This window comes from Hibiscus syriacus, unplaced genomic scaffold, assembly GCF_006381635.1.
Source record: "Hibiscus syriacus cultivar Baekdansim isolate YM2019G1 unplaced genomic scaffold, ASM638163v2 tig00112285_pilon, whole genome shotgun sequence".
NCBI classification, from domain to species: domain Eukaryota; kingdom Viridiplantae; phylum Streptophyta; class Magnoliopsida; order Malvales; family Malvaceae; genus Hibiscus; species Hibiscus syriacus.
In genome coordinates, this window is record NW_024063293.1 from 3268380 (window position 1) to 3292346 (window position 23967).

The window sequence follows — 23967 nt, forward strand, 5'->3', positions numbered from 1 at the left end:
TGTGCAAATAAGTTTTGTTAATTCTCGGAATTTACAAGTTGGAGAAAAAGTATTCCAAGTAAGTGTAGTTGCTTCTCTAAGGAAGAATCATTAGCTGAAATGAATGACTTTAGCTTGCGCATATCACTATTTGTGCCTTCTTAGGGTACTCCATCATTATCTGAACCCTACGAATCAATCACCATCCCCTATAAATAACATTGTTAATAAACATAAAACACACCAAAATTTAATTTCATATTCTTTCTTCTATAATTTTCCTCTATCAAGATAAGTAGATTCTGTTATAACTTTTAAAAGGTAAAATTAATTTTTATTATATTATTTCTATTTTAAATTTAATTATTGGATTAAATTTTTTATACTAATGATTTTGTTTTATTTTGTGCGAGTATAAAATGGAAGGTGGGATCAAATCTCGAAACATTTTCATGAGACGGTAACAATGTTAAATTCTGTTATTAAATTTACTGTGAATTTTTTTTAAAATGTTTTAGCATTAGTTTATTTTTAAGTTCATATATTATTTATTTAATTAGACGTATGTAATCTTTTATTTTTGCAGATATAACACTCACAATCTTTCAAACTATAAAAATGAGGTGTATTTCAACTATTGTTTACTATGATGGAGAAATTAGGGAAGATGAAACAGGCGTTGTCTTTGCATCAAATCATTATGTCAGAATATCCTTTAAGAGAAACATCACTCTTGAGAGTTGATCACTAAAATTTCAAGGACAGTTCATGTTGGAAGTACTAGAAGACTGTCCTCACTTCAGTACAAATTTCCAACAGCAGTATTTCCGTTAACTTATTCAGCGTTGAACTCTCCAACGATAACAATGTTGCTATGATGGTTGATTCTTAGAATCAAAATTCAAGTGCCGTTACACATATGTATGCGACATTTGTTGAAGTGTCTGCAGTTCGTGGTATGTCATTATGCTCCCACTATGGCCTGACTCAATAAGTTGATTAAGTTGACAACCCAACTACAATAATGTGTAATGATTTTAACGCCATAATGGGAATTCTACATAATGGTACCACCCCATTAAGTTCAATGGGGAGACATTCATAACCAATTTGTTATGATGTCTATCGAGGTGGCTCCACGAACAATCCGTGTGGCAACTTCGCTTCAAATTCAAGGGGAAGACATTAATTTGCCAATTTCTTTGTCTTGAATATGGGGATTCTATTGACACAATAATCTGTTCAGTACCCATTTGACACGATGTCTTCAAGTTCTAGGGGGAGGCATTCAACTGCGAGCTTCTTCGACCTCAATGTCGAGATGCCTGCGACACAACACTCAATCAAAAACTCGTATGGCATGATACCTTCAAGTTCAAAGGGAAGGCATTCAACTACCAGCTTGTTCGACCTAAATATCAACATCACAGAGGAACCCTTATCTCTACTAAAAGAACCTCTTCATGAGCCAGGTGAAGATGATGTTGAGACTGGACTATTCGTTGAGCCAAAATCACTACAGTTTAACATGAACTCTGATGATGATGATGTAGATGAAATTCCCACAACTATGGTACACACTAAACCTCTAACACACATGTATGAAGGTGACTGTAGTACAATGTACGAGCTAGAATTTGAAGATATACCTAATGTTGGTGACTATGGATTTAACTCATTAGTCAATGATAGTGAGTTATATATCAGAATGGAGTTTTCATCGAAAGAAGAAGCGATTATTTCTATTAAGAATTACAACATTCATAATTTTGTTCACTCTAGAATTGACTAATCCACTACCTTAAAGTATGCATGTTACTGTGTCCAATGTGATAACAGATGTAACCGGATGGTTCGTGTATCGAAGAGGAGAAGGAAAAATAACATATGAGAACTAACAATATACAAAGTTCCTCATACATGATGTGCTAGAGGGATTAACCAAGACCATCTCAACTTGGACTCCGACATTATCTGCCAAGCCATCATGCTCATGGGCAAAACAATCTCTCATATAGTTATTGTTGTGTTAATTTCAGCTATGTAGTCTCAATATGGGTACAAGGCCTCCTACATGAAAGCATGAAAGACAACGTAGAATGCCATTAAAAACTGCACGGTGAGTGGGATTCATCCTACAATGAACTACCAAGTTGGTTTAGGGTAGTGCGCAGACTGAATCCTAGGACAATAGTGGACTTCAAAACTTGCTATGCATATAACAATGATTGAGTGCTTCCCGATCGATGTCAATTCTACTGGCTAATTTGGACTTACCTATAGTGCATTAATATTGTGAAATACTGCAAGCTCGTGGTCTAGATTGCTGAGACATTCTTGTATGGAAAATACAAGAAAATTCTATTATTGGCAGTTGTTCAAGATGATAATCGCAATATTCTTCCAATTGCTTTTGCCCTTGTTGAAGGAGAAGATACATATTCTTGAGTTTTTTTCATCAAAAACTTACGCTTAGATGTTGTCACGAGGGGAAATATCTGTGTCATTTCAAATCCTGGAGCTGGGATCAAAGCAGCAATGGACTCTTTGGGTCCAATGTGGCAACCACCCTATGTCTAACATCGGTATTGTGTCCGACATATTGCCACAAACTATCATGAAAAGTTCAAGAATAATGATGAACGCCAATTACTTGTACGCATGGGTATGCCACATTTCTTAATTTATTTCTGTAGAATTTTTTTATGGGAACTTAACAGTAAGTACTACATAAATCACTCAGGTTACGAATTACTATATCAGACGTTTGAGTCCATGCTTCAAGAATTATGAGGGAAAATGAGCAAGGATACAATTATATCACTCTCATTAACAAAGAAATATGGACAAATGCATATGATGGTGGATATCAATATGGACACATGACGACCAACTTGGCTGAGGCTATCAATTCAACCTTAAAGGGAGCGTCATTTACCAGTTACAACTTTGGTTAAAATGACATATTTTCGTTTGGGAGCACTTTTTTCCAAGCTCGGTGGACAAGCTCAAACTTGGATGTAAAGAGGTCATGTTTATCACCCAAGATTAGTTGCAAATCTACAAAAAAGAATTGTCGCTTCAAATGGAATGTCTTCAACTAGCTTCTCTCGAACCCATAAATTATTTCGTATTATAAAAATGCCATGACCTATTAAAGGGATTGAAGCTAACTCGTTTAGAGTTAATCTTCAAGACAGGTGGTGTGACTGTGGGTTTTTTCAAGCTCTGAAGTATCCATGCTCCCATGTCATAGCAGCTTGCTCTTATACCTGTCAAGACTTTAGCCATTTTATGGATTCTGTATACCGACTTTCAGAAGTATTTAAGGTATATGAATTTGAGTTCCCCCATAGGTAATGGGAAAGACCCAGCGAGGATCAGAATTTACTTCGATTATACCAGATCCGTCCTTATTAAGGGAAACATGTCGTCCAAAATCCACTCGAATTTACTGTGATATGGATATTCGAGAGAAGTCCAAAGAAAACAAAAGATGTGGGTATTGTAGAAACCTAGGCCAAATTAGGAAAAAAGCCCATCTCTTTTACCATCACGTAACAATTGATGTTGTGCCGATGAATTTTTTTCTTCTAAAATATTAGTTTGTGTTATTTCATTTTCATTTACGTTCAAGTAATGGGCTACTCAAGTGAAGATTAAGTACAAAAATTGAACAAACTAAATAATAAAACAATTCAACAAATTAATTAATACGCACAAAATAAATAAATAAATTGTTATTATATAAAAATAATAATACATTTGCTATTAAATAAAGAAAACTAAATAAAAACATTACAAACTAAACAAGTCTATCGACATCTACGTCTCGAATGTGTTCCACAAAGTGGTGGTTGTCTATTTTGATGAGGGTTTATTCGTATAAGTTGTTCTCCCTCACTCTCATCATCATCGTCAGCTCAGCAGCAGCAGCAATAGCATGTACATTTTGTTGATCAGGGACGGATGACGATGTACTATCCCATAAAATAAGGACCCTAGAGGTGTATGACTAACTATCTCATCGCTCATAGAAAACTGTGAAAATACAGAAATCGATGAATACGAAGACTGGTTCGGAGGTGTCTGAGTCTGTGGTGGTGCATCACCCACCAAATAAGCAGCATATGAAGCCCACGTTGGATCTACAAGCATAGAACTGTAATATCCGCCTAAAGGGTTATAAAACCCTGCAGTGATGGCATCGGAACTTGTTGTGGTGGGATCTGAAATGGAGGTAGTGACGTCTGAAATAACTGAGGAGCTATCTGAAATGGCTACATCCTCATCTAGAACGGTTGTAGAATGTAACCCATTGTAGATGGTAGCAGCTGTGACAGTTCTTGTGCTGATGCTAAATTTGAACCAGAAGCGTCTGCTCTACGTCCACGAGTCGGGGGACGATGCGGCTGTGACGGTGGACGCCTTTCTCGACGTCGATGAATGCTCCGACCTTGTGATTCCTCGAAAAGTAGGAACGACTTACCGTTCGAGTTGAACCACTGGTAGTAGTCATCCGCATTGATCCACATAAATCGGCTCCTACGGGAATGCGTCCACGTCGATCCTCCCATTTCATCACCTACTCGCTGTGGAGATTGGATTCAGTTACATTTCTGTGGCATGAGCAAATTAGTATACAAGACCTTAAATAATGAAAGATGAAGTGGGGTTTCCAAAACTTTGAAGAGGGTCAAGCTGAAGCCTATATACCCCATGTGACTTTTCTATATACTAATGAGATTGCAAAAAGAACCCTTTTCTGGGTTGTTCCATGTGAGAGGAGCCTATATTGCTCTTTTGTACACTGCCTCTGAACTCCAATCCATATCATATAGGTACTATTATATATACTAATTATGTGTCAAAAAAAACTGAAATAAAGCATGCTGAACCCTTTCTGATCTTTTCTCATTAAACCCAAATGTATTTCAGATCTGCAGAAAACCTGATGCAGGGGGATCCGAGACAGATGATGCTGAGCTGTCAGATTGCACGTTGATGGCGCTGAGATACCATGAGTTGGCAGATCAGCGCAAAGGCGGGAATTGATTGTGACATGTTCCTCATTGGTGTCGTTTTGAGTATGTTTCAGTCTTTTGGCCATAACTTTGGCTACAGGTGTCAGAATCGCGCATAAGACCCTAATCCGGAAAGCTCTTTTCGACGCGCACGCTCTCCATATTGAGCTACGCTCCATGTGACCTTTTTTTCAACCTCAAATTCTGCCGTTTTCCCATCCGGATCACTAGATTTAGTTATTTTTTACTATTTATGGTAATATTTTGATTGTTAATTAGGAAGTCAATTTAAATCCGATTTAGGCCGGATTTTTGGGAGATTGCTTATTTTATTTCGAATTTTAATTTAGAGTGATTTTCGGGATTTTGCTATTTTTGGCAAAATTCGAATAAAGACGATTTTTGGCTATAACAGTCCGGCTTGTGGACTGCTTTTTGGATGATTTTGATTTTATAATATTTTATTAAACCCTAGAGACTTTTTTTCTATGCTTTTTGGACGAATTTTCTCTTGTGAATCGTCTGTCGAAACTAGCCTACAGAATAATCACTATTCTGTCTGGCGTCAAAACCCTTTCATCATTAACTTTTCATAATTACAATCTAAGTCCACTAACTGCAATAGTAAAAAAAATCCCAGTCAAAATTGACAAATAGCACAGTTTCCAAGCTGAAAACTCCCATGTTCCCTCACCGACCCACCTCCTCTGCATACATTCCTAATTTCAATAAAAATGAAGTCTACTTTTTTAATTAAGAAAAGGGAGTTTAAAATACTCGGTCATAATAAATTAGATTATCTTTTTAAAGCCCAGTAGATAGCTATAGGAGGAATATTGAAACTTTGGCTGGGGAAAAAGTGCCTCTATTTTATATGTTGTTCTGTGAAATGCCTCTCATATGCTGAGTTCAGACTTAAGAGAAGGTTCCGTGCACCTTGAAGCAATGATGAATGTTGTCTTGGATTAAAGACACGAAACGAACTATTTTAATAGTAAAAGAATTATTGTTATTTTTTATATATTAAATTTAAATGTTAAAAATATTAAATATGAATATTTAATATCAAATTATTAAAAATTATCTTTAAATATATACTATTTTAAGAGAAAACGTTTAATGTGTTGTATATTTTAAGCTAAAAAAGGGCTGATTGGTCTAAATGGGGTTTGGGGAAGGAGTGACGGACTTTCAACGTGGGATCAAGTCCCACGGAGGGCATTTCATAATTTGGAGGTCTCCTACGGAAGCTGCTCTCAACCTGGTGTTGGGGGCAGCCTACTATCTTACCTCCCCCTTACCCCATACATATGGGAAAAAAGGGACAGCCATATTTTTTAAAAGCTGTGCCCATCACACGTAAACTACTTATTTGATCACTCGTTTATTTTTTAATTTTTATTTTTATTATCTAGTTAGTATTTTTTTAAAATTATATATAAAATTATATTTTATTTATGTATTGATCACTTATCGTTAAAGAGTTAATAATAATATTAGTGTAATATTTCTTTTATCATTTATTTTTTAATATAGATGTAATATTATTTTATGGTGACATGCCAACATTAACATTAATTTTTAACGTTTAGTGATCAAGACAAAATTAAAATATAACATTAAATATGAATTTTAAAAAAATAATAGTCGAATGATCAAAATAAAAATTAATTAATGTGGCCAAACAAATATTTTACCCATATATCATTTTATTACTTGACATTTCTTTAGTATAATTGCCCTTTGAACAAAGTCATGCATGAAGATAAGTTCCTGTTATATGTTATAGTCCATTTATAAAAGAAGGGTTGATTAGATAAGAGCATATTAAGAGTTGGAAATCTGTCACTTACCGGAGAAGATGTCTAGTTACCAATGGTGGATATAAAAATTCCAAAATAGAACTCAAAATTTGAATAATTAAAAAAATGATATATAATTTGATTCGTCATAAATAAAATGAATAGACTATTCACCCAACATTTTGATGCCAAGTTGAAGTATATACGTTGGTGAACAAGAGTCATCCCCAACATTGGTCAAAACCCCACAATTTTCTAAATCTGATAGCACACGACTCATCATTTTACCTATTTTTTCCTTTAAAAACTATTATTAATTAACAAAGCAACATGCACATGACTAAAACGTAATCATCGCCTCTCATTTTAATTGATAAATTGGGTGCATTTGCTCTTGGAGAGAACTGGGTGCATTGAAGGAAGTAAACAAACACCATATGAAATCTCTTATTATATTAAGAATTATTTCATTTGCCTTTAAGAGCTGGGACCATGGTGAATTAGATCCCCTTGCTTCCGGTTCTGTGGAATAAATAGGCGAATTTTATTGTCACAGCAGTGTATGTATTCTCTTATTTCGACTTAAAACAGTACGGGTGGGATTAGTTTGTGAACCAACCCAAAACCTCCATTGAACTTGCTCGTCCTAAGATTGTACTGTAATGTTGGGTCAATAAGAGGATAGCCCAACCTTAAACTGAAAATGGGCATATTTTAGAGCAATTTACACTGTTCTTGTTTCCAACGGGCATGATTCCTGCCCGTCGGCCAGCCCTTTTTAGTGCGCCTTTGATGAAAACTAATCATGACATGAGAAACGGCCTTTACAAGAGCCTTTTTAAGTAAAATTTCAATCAACTTGATTCTGGTCAAATAAAGCAATCACCTTAATGACAAGAGAGAATGATGGTTCCTTACCCTTTTACAAGCCAGGTATTAATGGGGAATCTCTTAGTCTCACAACTTTAGTTTGGTAAAGCTTTTCAAAAATTATTTTTAAAAGTGATATAAAAAATATTTTTTTAAAAAGTGTTGTTTAAAAGTGTAAATTTAAAATTTAATTATTTGATATTACTGTTAAAAAATAAATTTGAAAATATAAAATATAGATATTATGTTGTAAATTGAAAATATAAAATTTAAATTAGATTTATACTTATTAATATTATGATATATAAAATATATCAACTTAAACTATAATAAATATATAAAAATTATTTTAAGATAATTTATTAATAATAATTTTATAAATAAAATATTTTTTTAAGAAAAATATATTATCAATTTTTTTAACACATGGATATAAAATTATTATAAAATAATAATTTAAATACTTATTTTAACAAAAAGAATATTAGAAAAAAATACATTAGTGCTTACAAATTAAAGTGGATTTATTAAACTAGAAGCTATGGCATCTCTCGTCAATTCTATTTCACAATGAGATGAAGTGTTTAATCATTTCATTTTAACCACAATCACTCGTTTAAAATTTAAAATAACATAATTTAAATGTTATATTTCTCCTAAATGTAAAGTTGAAAATAAAAAAAGCTAGAAATCTTAGTTTTTACGGTTGGTTTGAAATTACCGTTTTCACTGTAATTTTTTTTTTACCGACATTAATTTTACTATCAAAACAGACTTTTTAATTAAAAGTGATTTACACCAAACGGGGCCTAAGTAATAAATTGTTCTTTCGTTAATTAATTTATAATTATTGATAAAACTAATATAATAATATGTTTAGTTTAGATTTGTACATATTTAATTTAAGTTTAATTATAAAAATCAATTCGTAATTTAAAATTTTGTCTAACTTATTTTTCATATCTACTCTCCTCTGTCATCAAACCCATGACGGCATAACTCATAAGAGATGGTAAAAATGAGATGTGTGCAAATTTCGTCGGAGAATACCTTTGATGTGGGCTTTTTTATATCGTATAATATGATTAGCGAAGGTTGTAATAATTTTTGGAGAATTTATAAGACTGAAATAAGTTGAGAGGAGACTTTATTATATTCTCTAAGAGCTATGGCGATGAAGAAGTAAAAAATGGACTACATAAATCTTTAATGATGTTTTGATAGAATAGGGTAAGAAGGAAAAGATGAAGATAGCTATGAACTTTATAGATCCGAGTTCTTTGACTTGAGGTGAAGTCTGTTCAGGATTTAAAATTTGTTAAACCTATCCCTTCCATGCAATGAAAAGCAACGACGAGGGCGAAAATAAAGGCAATTTTTGCGTAAAGATGCGTTCATGACTTCATCCTGTTCGTTTCCATCTCTTCTCTTTTACTCTCAGGTCAGTCTCATTCAGTTAATTGAAAGTTTGAATTCAAATCAAGCTCTGTGTTGGCTGTAAATATTTATATGGGTCGGTCTGTTTATTTTATCATATACTAGTTTATAATTATAAGATTTTGAATCTGGGTATGTGTTCGTTTCTTCCTTTTTTGGGACTATTGGCTTTTTTTTTTAATTTCTAAAGATCGTTTCTGGGTGTTTTGTGGATTGCTAAAACTTGATTTATGTTTTGAGTAATTCTAAAGCCTTTTGCTGATCGACCCCCACTAGTTTTCATGAGTTCCCTGAGTTTGGTTAGAATATCCCTGTTTGTAGAATCAATTTCATTTGTAAGTTCCCTTGTTTTCAATTAATTGATTTAGATTTGATTCTGGTACAAGGAGTTCTTCAAGATTACTGATATCAACTTTTTAAAATTGAAGTTTCCCTGTGTTTTAGCTAAACTGAACATGAAGTTTCAAAAAAATTCATCTTTCCAGCACTTGTAATGAGCCACCCACTGGATCTGCTCGCACACCATAGATTTTCAAGCATCTATCTTGACCCTTATAATAACACCTTCAGATATCATGGTTTTCACATTTATTTTGTTAATTCTGTTTCATTTTTTACTATTCTTATCCAGGATTAAGCATATTGGAGTGGGAGCAATATGAAGTTCAGAAGGGAACTTGGGGAGGTCTTAAGAAGAGAACACGATCCATCCGGCTCCTGGTTTACCGGTGAGATACTTTCAGCTGATGGTGACAACTATATTGTTGGGTACAAACTGCTCGAGTACCACAAAGTAAAACGAGTCACGGAGAAGGTGCGAGGGAAGGATGTTAGACCCCTGCCTCCAAGTGTAAATGGTAAGAGTTGGGCAGTTGGGGATATAGCCGAGGTGTTTGATATTCAGTGTTGGAGGGTAGCAATGGTTGCGAAGGTGTTAAACAACGGTAACCGAGTTGTCATTAAGTTCTTTGGATCCATCCAACTTAAGGAATTTCATGTATCGAGTTTAAGGATTAGGCAGGCTTGGCATGGCAACAAGTGGATAGTGACAGGGAGGGTATATTCGTCATGCTTGCTGCCTTTAATATTGTTTTTTTTTTCCACATTCATAAGTCTTATGATTATGTTATTACAATGTTTCTTTCAAATTCGTTATCTCTGCTATTTCCTTTCCATATTATAACATGAACTTCATAGTTCATACTAGTTCTTAATTAATGTGTTGTACCGACCAGTATTTCTAAACCAGACTACATATGATTGTAGGTTGCTGAGAACAAAATCTTGGCCGATAGCGTCACTCCAAAAATTCCTTTCTTAGCTGCAGGCTTGCATTTCAGGACTTCGTTGCATTTTGGTGAAACTATGCGATTTAGAGCAAGAGATAGAGAGCGAGAACATAAGGGTGAGGCTCATAATATCGCGACTTGTCTGCCCATACCAGCAAAGAGTAAAGGCTATGCCCGCCAATATGGAGAATGCAATATGGACACCTTCATTGGTAGAACCTTCAAGAAAAGGAAATCGTCTCTATGTTCTAGAGGCTGTGATGTAACTTCTGACAGGACACTTCCATTGTTGAAACAGTTAAATGATATTTCTTGCTCGCATGAAGGGGTTGATGAAAACTTCATTAAGCAATCAACTAACAGGAATGGCAGAATGCAAGACACAACTCCATACTGTTTATATGATTCATCTAGGCCTGTTTGGTCTACTGAAGATAGTGACCAATGCTCAGTTGCTAGCTGTAGTTTAAACGGTGATTATGTTGGCCAAACTCTCTTAAATCGTTGGACAATGCACCTGATAATTCCGATGCTGTCAGCATTCCTTCTTTGTGTTACAAAAGAGACTTATCCTTGTCTCCTGTGGACAAAGTATACGATATGCATAAACTAGAACTTCGTGCTTACAAGTCAACAATGGAGGCATTGTTTGTTTCAGGTCCTTTAACTTGGGCAAAGGAGTCTCTGCTAACAAATCTCCGCTTCAGCCTAAACATTTCAGACAAGGAACATCTACTCCTGCTGAGACACCTTTGCCTACTCAAGCTCTTTGATCATGCATGTGTCTGTTATGAAACTGCTCAAGAGACAAATTCGAGATATGAGCTATTACAGCTAAATCTCTTGCAGGTAGCAGCTTAACTTTCCCAACTGTATATAGATTGTAAATTTTTTTTCTTGGGGGGGGGGGGACTGAGTTTTACTTGTTAAAACTGCTTTATCAAGGTTGATTTCACTGAATAACTTGAATGCCATTTGCTTTTGTAATATCGATATGATGTGGACATGACTGCAAAAGCATGAGTTGATCTTGTGAACGTTAACACAATGGACTCTTCATTTCATGAATAGATTTCAGACTATTTTTGCAGAAATGCTGCCTTATTTCGGTTCTTCATTAAATTAATCTCTTACTGTCCTGAAACAAGTTCATACAGTTTATAATCAGGAAAAAATATGGAAATAACTTAGGAAAGGGCGCAAAACGACGACAAGAATGATCTCTTTTGAAGCTCATATCTGCAGTAGATGTATACGATATACAAATTTCATCCGAATGGGAAACAGTAAATTATACATTTTATCCGAGCCACCCAAAAAAACAGTTAATATAACAACTAAGCTGTAACATTTTAACATGTATTCGCAACAAATGTTAAATTGCCTCAAATCATAGAATTTGGCATGTGCAACCTTTGGAGTCTTGGGTCCCTTCAAAACATCTATCCCAATATCCCATGATGGATTTATAAGACCATTTGTTCTGTGATCAGAACAAACACAAGCATTAGCGGGGAAAGCAACTTCATGTAAAACAAGAGATACAAGAACAATACAAGTTGTAATTACACTGGGAGCAGCGGGATCTGGTCTTGACTCCACGCTAAGCAGCAACCTGAGAGGGGAAAACAAGAGAGATTAAATCCAATCAAACTGGTTATCATTCGAATTTCGTGCGATAAGCATACGGAAATGATGAAATCGTTTAGATTCAAATCCCCCCTTCTCCTCCTCCTCCTCCTCCTACTTTCTACTTTAGCAAATTCATTGGAAAGAGAACTTAATTCTTATACTACTCCTCAAGACAATGTTGAAACATTGTCAGTTCTCTCAGCTCTTCATCTCATCCGGAGAAAGAAAAATACACGAAGAGCAAAAGAATAAGAAATCTAAAACTAATATGGTACCTTCTCAGCACACAGCAACTTTGAAATAACTAAAGCATAACATTGCTCAAAGTAACAGATCTTGTTTGATTTAAAGACTAAATCATCATCTGCTTAAGAAAGCAGTAAAGATAAACTGAGGCAAATAGCAGGACTCTAGATAGGTTTCATGAGGTGCAAATGCACAACATTACTAAAAAGCTTGTTTATTTAACAGATGCTAAGCATGTGACCTCTCAAGGTGAAACTTAGCAAGAGCAACAAATCAGTCAAATACTAAACGAGGAAAGCAGAATAATACTGGAAAAAGAAGAAGCACAAGCTAACCTCGAGAAACCTGGATTCTTGTTCGACGCGCCTAAGTTCAGCTAGAATCTGATGCTTGCCTCTGGTATCAGCTGCAGAACCAGATGGTTTCTGTTCATCAGCCGACGACGCCGTTTCTGACTCCATTTTTACTCGCCTCCCTGTGCCTGATCTTTGAAGGATTCAAAATTCAATGCCGCTTACTCATTCCAAAACGATGGCGGATTACTTATTTCGAAAAGCAAAAGGGCAACCAACTGCAGATCTGTAAGTTGTTACAAAGCTCTGCTCTTTTAATTCTTATCTCTCTAAAAACCCCGGAAATGGGAACAGGTAAACGAGTCCTCACTGTTTTCTTCGAAAGCTGTTCTGCCTTTATTTCTCACGAGCGGCCCTAAGGTTAAGATAATACGCTACAAATTTTGTTATTATTTTTTAATAAAATCGATAAAAATTATTGAAAATATTATTATTATACTGATTTTGTTATTATTAGGTGCTTTATCGGTTTTATTAACATATCTAGTAAAAGGTTACCGGTTTTATTATTATTTTTTACCAATTTTGTTATTATTGGTTACTTAACCGAAAATGTTAAAAACATTAATGTTTTAGGTAAATATAATAATGTTTTAGGTAAATTTTTACATGTTTTGTTAAAAAAGTGTCTTACTTTATCCTTATATTAAGGGTGCCGGTAGAATTTTCCTAAAATAATATTTGTGAAAAACAGACAACCTTTTTCTTGGTCCTATGTTCAAAATATGAATTGCAAAATCACACCGTTAGTACTAATCGAGAATAATAAATTTAAAAAAAATTAAAAACTCTTAACCGTGTCGTGGTGTAATCACTACCTTAGAAACAAATTCACTATAATCGCTCCAATAGACGAATCATCCCCTGAGATTAACACGGTCTCCAAATTCTGTACACCCGAAATCAGAGTGAACTGCCGGTGGTATTTCTCCTTAAATTGTCGGAAATCTCTTAGTAGTTGTAAGAGCTTTTGAGAGAATTGTTTGAGAGTGAATTGGTTGGGTTGAGAGTGAAAATGAACTCTCTATTTATAGGCTGCATGCAGGGGTATTTTCGTCCAACGTTGATCAAACATAAAATCTAATTTTATTTCTATATTAATTCATTGTCTAAAGTTGTTACACAAACGAATGAATCTGGCATTAATTCTGTTCAGGTTCGTGGATATAAATTCAACAGTTTGTAACTCATGTAATAAAAATCTGTAATTCTTGCATTAAAACTTGTAACCCTGCATTAAACCTGTAACGTCTCAATAAAACATCCTGAACATAGCCTGAATTATATAGGTTCATCCAACGTTTACAGACTTGAATTTCAAAAACTGGTTGTTTGAATTTTAATTTCATAAATCAATACATATATTCCTTACGAACACTGCAAGAAAATATACCTTTAATGACACACGAACGATGACACACACTAATTTATGACTTGCAAAACATGTGTGCCATAAAAAAATGTCATGTTTTTTAAAATCTGAACGATTTATGACTTACAATGATGTGTGTCATATTTAATAGTCATAATCCAAAAAATTTACAAAAAACACGGAGTATAGATGAATTTTGGGTGTCATCTTTAGGAGTTGTATTTAATTCCCCCCTTATTTTCATCATTTCCGCGCGCTTGATCTTCCCCAAGTTCATCAGTTCAAGCCGTGCTTCCCCCATTTTCTCTGTTTCCCTTTTTGTCTTTGCATTCTCCCACCGGTTTGGCCATTCACCACAACGCAGTCGAGGGAGTCAAAAATCAAGGGTTTCCACAGGTAATCCTCGTTCTCTATTCCAATATTTGTGGGTTTGTTGATTTCTATATTTCTATGATTAATGGGTTTGATGCTTTACTTCATATATGTTTTTTGAATCGAGATGTTGCATGCATGCTTGTTTTATTTCTATTATTGTTTAATCACTACTGATTTGTTCATTTCATTCTTCGTTTAAGTGGGTTATTTCAGCTTTTTTTACTTCAGTGGACTCTTATGCTAGTTCTTGATCTCTTTTTGATTTTGGGTTTTGATGGATTATGTATTTTGGTTCAAAATGTTGAACTTTGATTGTGTGATATATGTTTTGTTATGCTGTTGAAATGTTTACAAACATATCCGTTTCACTTGACTTGAAGTATCATTGTCCGCATAGGAGGGTATGGTGATATGACTCTCCAATTACATGGACAAACCTAAAAAACAAATCCCGTATCCGTTACTCACTTCCGAGTCCAAGCGATATAGGTCTGAATGACCCTACAATAGTATATATTTCGAGGATTTTTGGAAGGTTATTATGTTTGGGATTCTTTTGTTTAAAAAAAAAGGAGTGAGGCAGGTGCCTCTGCTCCCAGTTCCACATATGTCATTCGCTAACTAGAATGGTTCCAAGTTTTTACCTAATTGTCATGTTTCAGATGGATTTACTTTTGGTTGCTTATGGCTGCTGGTGTGTGACTTTCATTAGAAGGCTTTAATATTGGTTATGTCCTTTGCATTGGTACTTAATGTTTCACTAACACAACTTTTCCTGCCTTTTTCTGCTTTCTATGTTGTTTGGATTCTTCTTTTCATTGAAGTTCTGTATCTGACATTTGTGTCGGATAGATATGTGGATATGACCTCCAAAGATCTTCTAAATGCATAGAAATAACTTTAAAAAATCTAATAATACATGTATCGACACTCATACTTACGTTCGAGTGCATAGTTTCCTTTTATTGTTTGCTAGTTATCTAAACACACTCGCTCTTGAAATTTAATTTTTGTTTTGATAAATGTAGGTTGGCATAAGTTTGGCACGGATGCTATCATTGATGGAATGACATTCGCTGAGTCTCTCTTAAGAAATGCCCCATACATAATATACAGTTCTCTGGGTATACTGGTTAGTGGCATCTTATCTTATTATTTATTTAGTCGAATTTTGTAACTATATGTTGCTCCGACTTTTCATATTTTCTTGAAGTGTTTATTTCTAACATTTTTGTCTATCTATGGGTACTAGCATATGACTTTTAAGAATCTTCTGTCCAATATAATCGTTTCAGACATGTACTCCAATCTGATGCTCAGACCGAATTCAAGTATCGAAAATACGATTATTAACTTAGATTTAGGCAAAATTGTTTGATGATGATTACGAATATAGGCAATGAGGCTTTCTCATGTTACAACCATGTGCTTCAACTTAAATTACAACAAGCACAAGACAGAGATTTTGAGGCTACACCAAGAACGTTAGAAGATATCGAATAGGCTAACACCAATAATTTATCTACATTGTTAGGGTTTGTTCCAGTTTCAAATGGGTTTTTTAGATTTTATGAATGGGTCATGACCCTTGAACATTGTTCTATAGCATAGTACAAAATGAATTTGTTAGGGTTATTTTGTACTCGGTAATTTGGGGTAAACATTTTGTTCTTCATATCTTACATAAATATTTCATCAATCATCAGTTATAAAGTTATAGTTTTGCTAATACTTATAATTATTAGGTTGGTAAGTAATGGTCGATGGATAAAGCATGGATTTCGTCTGATAGGTATCTGATGCATATGAAGTGGGTGTAAACATCTTTCTAGACTTAATTTGTTAGGGTTATTTTGTACTCGGTAATTTGGGGTAAACATTTTGTTCTTCATATCTTACATAAATATTTCATCAATCATCAGTTATAAAGTTATAGTTTTGCTAATACTTTATAATTATTTAGGTTGGTAAGTAATGGTCGATGGATAAAGCATGGATTTCGTCTGATAGGTTATCTGATGCATATGAAGTGGGTGTAAACATCTTTCTAGACTTTGCACAAAGTAATGATCCAAATTCAGATCTTATTCGATGTCCTTGTATGCATTGTATTAATTTGTGGCACCACTCAATTTAGACCGTGCGCTATCATCTATTTGCCTATGGCTTCGATGAAAGTTATAAGGTTTGGACTTTCCATGGAGAAAGACAGCCCAAGCTTGATTCTAGATGCCCTAACAAATCTATTCCTCCCGACTTTGATTATACAAGATATATGCTACATGATGCCTTCAGAGATGTAGAAAAAGAACGATTCATTGAAGTCACTTCTGAAGAATGTGAGAAGCCACTTTACGTAGGGTCAAAGTATAATGCACTTAGTGGATTATTGAAATTCCAACATATCAAGGGTTAATTTGGGTGGTCTGAGGCTAGTTTTGAAGTATTGTTAGGTGCCCTAAAAGATGTCTTACCATTAAACAATAGAATACCTAACTCCCTATATGATGCCAAGAAATTGCTAAAAGGAGTAGGTCTACAATATGAAAAAATTCATGCATGTGAAAACGATTGTGTTCTATTCCGGAAAAAACATAAGGATGCTTCTCAATGTCCAACTTGTGGCACATCTCGTTGGAAGAAGAATACCAAAAACGTAACTTCGAAAGTTTTGTGGTATTCTCCTCCCATCCCCAGATTTAGGAGAATGTTTTCGTCACCAGAAATGGCACAAAACTTAACTTGGCATGCACAAGGTCGGGCTAATAACGGTATGCTAAGTTATCCTCGCGATTCCCCCTCTTGGAAGCTTGTTGATAGAACGTGGAAAGAATTCGGAGAAGAAAAATGGAATCTTAGATTAGCCTTGTCCGCTGATGGTATCAATCTTCACAAGTCATTAAGTTCCAAGCATAGCTGTTGGCCGGTTATCTTAATAACTTATAATCTACCCTCTTATTTGTGCATGACAAGAAAATTCATGATGTTGACTCTATTGATATCAGGTCCAAAACAACCTGGTAACAATATTGATGTCTACTTGGCACCATTGATAGCAGATCTAAAACTCTTGTGGGAAACTGGCGTGAAGACATATGATGCTTATAAGAAAGAATACTTCAATCTAAGAGCAATATTACTTTGGACTATAAATGACTTTCCTGCATATGGTAATCTTTCGGGGTGTGTTACCAAAGGTTATTATGCGTGTCCAATATGTTCAGAGAATACTTGTTCACAGTGGTTGCCAAATTCAAAAAAAGTATACTTTCTTGGTCATAGAAGATTCCTGCCACTTCAACATCCTCTTCGTAAAATAAAAAGAGATTTCAAAAATCAACAAGAGGATGGTGTTATAAAACAACCATTATCAGGTGAAGAGATTTACGACTATCTGACGGGGTTTGAGACTTCATGGGGTAAGAAGACAACGTCTAAGAAGAAAACGTCAAAGAAGGAAAAAGAAAGCATCGATGAGAGAGCTAAATTTTGGCACAATAAATCAATTTTTTTTGAACTTGAATATTGGAAGAAGTTGCTCGTTCGTCATCAGTTAGATGTTATGCACATAGAGAAAAATGTGTGTGAGAGTGTTTATGGGACATTGTTGAATTTGCCTGGCAAGACGAAGGATGGGTTAAGAGCACGACAAGATCTTGAGGCGATGGGCATTAAGCCTGAATTATAAAATCAACCAAGATGGAATCGTACTTGGCTTCCGCCTGCGTGCTACACATTGAATACCACGGAAAAACACCGGTTTTACGAGACCCTGTCTACCATAAAAGTGCCTGATGGGTACTATTCAAATTTCAAGAATCTCATGCCTGATGATGTATCAAAGATGAATGGTTTGAAGTCTAATGATTGTCATGTACTGATGCAACAACTTCTCCCTTTTGCAATAAAGGGGGTGTTACATGTGAAAGTGAGGAAAACAATCATAGGTTGTGTCATTTTTTCAACGTGTTGTGTAGTAAAGTCATTGTTAATAAGCTAGGCAAGTTGCAAAGTGACATCGTATTAACTTTGTGTTGTAGAGAAGTATTTTCCTCCTTCGTTTTTTCGATGTCATGATCCACTTGATGGTGCATTTAGTTAGAGATGTGAGGTTATATGGCCCGGTTCATTTTAGGTGGATGTATCCATTTGAGAGATACATGAAAACAATCAAAGGCTATGTACGGAATCATCATCGGCCCGAAGGTTGTATTGCAGAATGTTATGTGGCAGAGGAAGCCTTGGAATTTTGCTCAGACTACTTAAAAATATGAAATCAATTGGCAATCCTCATGAACGTGTTGATGAAAGAATTGCACCGGTAAACCTTATCACGGGGTACAGTCGAGGTTGTAGATGCTAAGCTACTTGATGAAGCTCATCTTATGTATTACGAAATACTGCTGATGTGGAGCCGTATATAGAGTAAGAACCACTGTGTCTTCTTTGTACTCTATGTAATGCATTAAACTTTTCTAACTTCTATATGATTCTATCTTCAAATATTATTTAGGCAACATATGTTAGAATTGAAGGATCATAACCCCGTGCCTCTCGAAATAGTAAATGGTTGCAGACTCAGCACAGTCAACATATTAGTTGGCTTAAGACCAAGGTTGATACACATTTTGCAACGGGGAAGACATTTGTGAGTGTTCGTTGGTTGGCCAAAGGGCCAAGTTTTGCTGTGAAGAAATATAGCGGTTTTGCCATAAATGAGTATCGGTTCCATACAACATATCGAGATAAATCAAGAACAACTCAATGTAGTGGAGTATCTCTAGTTGCACATGCTATGCAGATTGCTAGTGCAAAAGACTCCAATCCCGTGTATGGAGATGTTACTTATTATGGTCGTATACAAGAGATATGAGATCTTGATTATCGCATATTCACTGTTCCTGTTTCATGTGTGATTGGGTTGATAGTCGTGGAATAAAAAAAGATGACTTTGGATTCACAGTGGTTAACTTTGCTAGGCTTGATCACCAATCTGAACGCTTCATATTAGCTAGTCAAGCCAAACAAGTTTTATGTTCAAGATCAACAAGATGCGAATTTGTCTGTTGTCGGCTTCACACACACTAAGATGTACAAGTATGGAGCAAATGGTGAAACTGATGATTTGTTGGAATACCATGTTACTTTTCATTTTTCACAAGACTCCCCTTTAGTAGAACTTGATGATGATTTTTGTGTACACGCCGGATGGCGAGGGCATATTAGTTTAAATATTTTTTGCAAAATAAAATCTTTACTTTTTGGTATGTTTTTATTTCAAACATCTGTATGTTATTAATTCTGTCCCAACTGCAAGAAATAGCAATGTACTAACTTTTTTTATTTCAATCATGTTTAAACAGGTTGTACTCGTTACTTACAATAAAAAGGGTGTTCGATTGGTGTTGAAGCAACGAAACTTGCTTCATTTGAGGGCATGGTAGCAAGATCAATGGTGCCTATCACTTATGCCACTTGGCGAGATGTTGAACAGAAAAAAAAGAAGACTTATGGAAATATATTTTGGTAAGTCTAATATCTGATCTTAACTTCCAATTAATCTTTTTTTTGTTAAAAATAATATTTTTTTTAATTAATGCTTTATGTTTCAGATGAATTTGAACTTGATCCAAGGAGTCGGAAGAACACCCTTCAATCCATGGGACAAAGTAGAAGAACTTTAAGCATTATCTGTATAAGAAATTCATTGAGAAGTTTAAGAATGACCCTAATGCAAATCTGCTCAACCCTCCAGAGATGTATCCTTATTTGAAGAAAGATGAATGAAAGGTTTTTGTATCGCAAAGACTTTCAAAGAAGTGGGAGGTTAGAAACTAGTTGTTTTTGTCGGTATTTGTTATATATATTAGTTTTAGAAACCAGTCTTGACTGTTTTAATATTTTAATGTAGGAAATAAGTGAGAAAGCTAAAAAAATGAGTGGACATAGATACAATCATCGGTTGAGTAGAAAAGGATATGTTGGACTAACTCTTGAGATTGTATGTAGTAAATTAATTGAATAGTTTAGATATGCATTTGTTTATGTAATTCATTGTTATTATTTTAATTTAGATGCAAGAAACGGGAAAGGAGGAAGATGAGATTGATAGAGCATGTTGTGGAAAAAGGCAAGACAAATGAAAAAAAGGTTATGACCCCAATGTCCAGATTGTTGTTGATAAAATGGTAAGTTCCTGTGAACATTCCTACTTTATTTATTTTCATCTTATTGTTATAGCACCATATGAGCTTTAATCCTTTGAATATTTTGAATATGAATATTTGCTTTCACTACAAGAGATGCAGAAGTCAGAAACTTTAGGAGAGGTCATTTGTGGAACAAATGACATGCTTACCCAAGCCCTAGGTACCCAGGAACAACGTGGGTGTACGAGGGATGGGCAAATTTGTAAGGCCACACCAATACTTTGTCTTACCCAATACCGTGAAGAATACTTAGATGGTGAGAAGAAAAGTTTGAAAAAAGGTTCAACCAAATTGAAGGTGCAATAGAGAAACTACAAAAAGGGATGAATCATGATTCTGAAGGCGCAAGTTGCCAAGGGTGGGGCAAAGCAGATTTTGAAGACAACCCACCCGAGGAATTACTTGTAAGTCTTATTAAATTATAGTATGAATTAAATGTAAGTCTTGACTACAACTAATATATATATAATTTTAGGATACTTCATGTATCTTGCGATTGATATTACCTCCAATATAGTTGCCAAAGGAACAATAGTGAAGCACAATGATCTATCAGGTATTACAAAAAATATCAGTTTTTCTTTTTGACTTTTTAGAATATTGTATCTTAGTAATAACTTTATATAACAGGTGAAAACATTGAAGTAATGATGGAAATGAGTGTGCAAGGAGACGCGTTTCTACTTTTCCATTAAAGAGGAGTTCATTTACAAGGTTAAAGATGCAGTGGGGTTCATAGTGAAGTGGCCTAGACATCTAGTCATTCAATGCTCTGATTTGGTAAATATTTTCATTTTTTAAAGAAATTATATATATCTAATTTAAATGATATCTTTATATTTTTTTGTAGGAAAAAGTGTTGGCGTTATGGGAAAAACGTGTGAACGGAGATGAAGTAGAAAGTAATAAAGGAAAAAAACGACAAAGAGAACTTGTTGAAAAAGAAGAGGAGAAAGGAGAAGGGACACCGAAGACAGAAAAAGAGAAAGAAAAGGAAGAGGGTAAAGGAGAAGGGACACCGCAAAGGAAAAAAAGAGGAGAAAGAAAAAGGACACCGAAGAGGGAAAGAAAGAAAGACAATGAGGAGGGACACCGCAAAGGAGGAGGACGAGAGCACAAATGATGACAAGGCTAAGAGTTGAAAGCAACGTGTTTTGAAAGTGTCTGCACGTATGGTTGATATACAACTTAAAAATGCGGAGTCTGTGAAAGTGCAATGTGAGGACGATATGCTGGGTACGAGAGTTTCACGTATATAAATTGGGAAGATTTTGAAGTGGTTTTTACTGTGGATGAGATGACCGGTTCTGCGATTACTTGTTATATGATGTAAGTGCATAATTTTAATTTTATTAAAAAAAATATATTTATCATCGTACTTGTCTAATGTTAATATATAGGTACTTGTTTGAGGAAATCAAGAATGGGCCAAAAAGAGATCATGGAATTTGTTTATGAGCCGTCTGCAATCTCGCCATCAGGACGTAAGGCAAAATTCAAAAGCGATGAGGCAATTCGAAGCATTGCAAATCGATTGTCTCTAAGAAAGGACAATGACATCGTTAGTGCCATATAATCCAGGGTTTGTTTTTTCATTTGATTATCAATATATTTAGTAACTTAATTTGGTTTTTCGTTTTTATAGAAGACATTGGGTGTTGGTGGTGATAGATATAAAATCAACAAGTTGTTATTATCTTGATTCCTTAGGGCCCACCAATGTCCATCAGCAGTTGAAGCAAGTTATTGATGCGTAAGTAACATGAAGCAAGTTATTGATGTAAGTAACATAAATTATCGAAACATTATAGTATATTCTTTGATATATTTCATCAATTTTTATAGGGCAATGAAATTGTACAATGCTCAAAGTGGATCTACAAAAGGGTTAGCCTCAATTGGATCAATGTTTTGGTGAGGATTCGAACGATCATTCCTTGTTTAAATTGCAGCTTTCATTTGACTAACGTTTATTGTAAACTGTTTGTAGTGTCCCCGTCAGTCGTGAGTACCGAGTGTGGATATTATATTTGTAAGTCATGAAAGGAGATAGTCGAGAACGGACTTCAAGTGCTGGTCAATAAGCATGTAAGCAAACTTTTCTGATATACATCTGTCATATCATATACACATTAGTCACAACTATCATATGGACTTGAAGTAGGATGATATTATTGGAAATTCATCTACGATACATCTTGTCTATTCATATTAATAAGAATTGTCATGCTCTTTTTATTATGCTGAAAAACCCATAGTTAGATGCTATTATAGACTTCTAGTTATCACCTTGTAGTTTGAAAGTTCTTTTTTTGATGATTCACGTTTCTGTATGGAATGGAGGTTATCGTTTATAATTTGAAACAAATTTAAAAATATTGTGAATTTAACTAGTGAAAGATTACTTGATGGTAAACTTCTTGTTATTTGCTTCTATATATTGATAGATTCTGTTGTAATTAATGAGTGAATTCTTGAATCTAATTACACGTTTTAAGCATGTGGCAATCGATACTATTTGTCGATATATGAATCATGTCTAAGGGAACAATTTGAAATGTTCGGTGAGTTGTGAAAGCATTTGACACGTAGTAGCACTTAAATCCAAATTTGATTTTGTCAAGTACTATAGAGTAACAGGGACTCTCTTTTGGTTATTATTTGTGATGATATTGTTGTGAACAAAGTTGGAATTTTTTATAATGCTATTGATTTTATGACTTTGCATAATGTTACTATGCTTCAAAGAATGCATATGTAAAATTGGTCATTTTGTACTCTTTAATAGTTCTTATATACTTCACTTAAATAAGTATAAATTATATACTTATTTCATATTTTTTACTTAGGTTGGCGATGGGAAAGAAGAATACACGGATGATGACATTGATGATTCGCAAAGAATGGGTATCTTATGTGCAAACTTTATTATGCCTTGATATTTTGTATCGACATATGATTAATACAATTTTTTGATAACTTAATGTAAATATATTGTATGCAAATGGATTGCTTATATATAATAGGTACATAGATTTAGTATTATGAGCATTCAATGTGATTAGTTTGATTATTTGTCCATCTACAATATATATATATATATATATATATATTAATTTCTGAAATACAATCACGACACACGAACGTTTGTCGTCTTTTTAAATGACGTGTGCTTCAATGACACGCAATGTAAGTCATATATGCGTGTCATAAATTTATGACACACAAATGTATGTCAAACAAATTTATGACGGGGGCTTCAATGACGCGCAATGTAAGTCATACATGCGTGTCATAAATTTATGACGCACAAATGTGCGTCATCTTAATTTATGACGGGGGCTTTAATGACGCGCAATGTAAGTCATACATGCGTGTC

At 34.6% G+C, this 23967-nt stretch overlaps 1 protein-coding gene across 1 annotated transcript; it reads left to right on the forward strand.

The window, feature by feature from the left end:
• The first annotated feature begins 9781 nt into the window (after positions 1-9781).
• LOC120177167 lies at positions 9782-11441 on the forward strand. Its single transcript, XM_039183391.1, has 2 exons — positions 9782-10169; positions 10379-11441. Exons 1-2 carry the CDS (start codon positions 10032-10034, stop codon positions 11012-11014), a joined length of 774 nt encoding a protein of 257 aa, XP_039039322.1. The 5' UTR covers positions 9782-10031; the 3' UTR covers positions 11015-11441.
• Positions 11442-23967: the final 12526 nt, after the last annotated feature.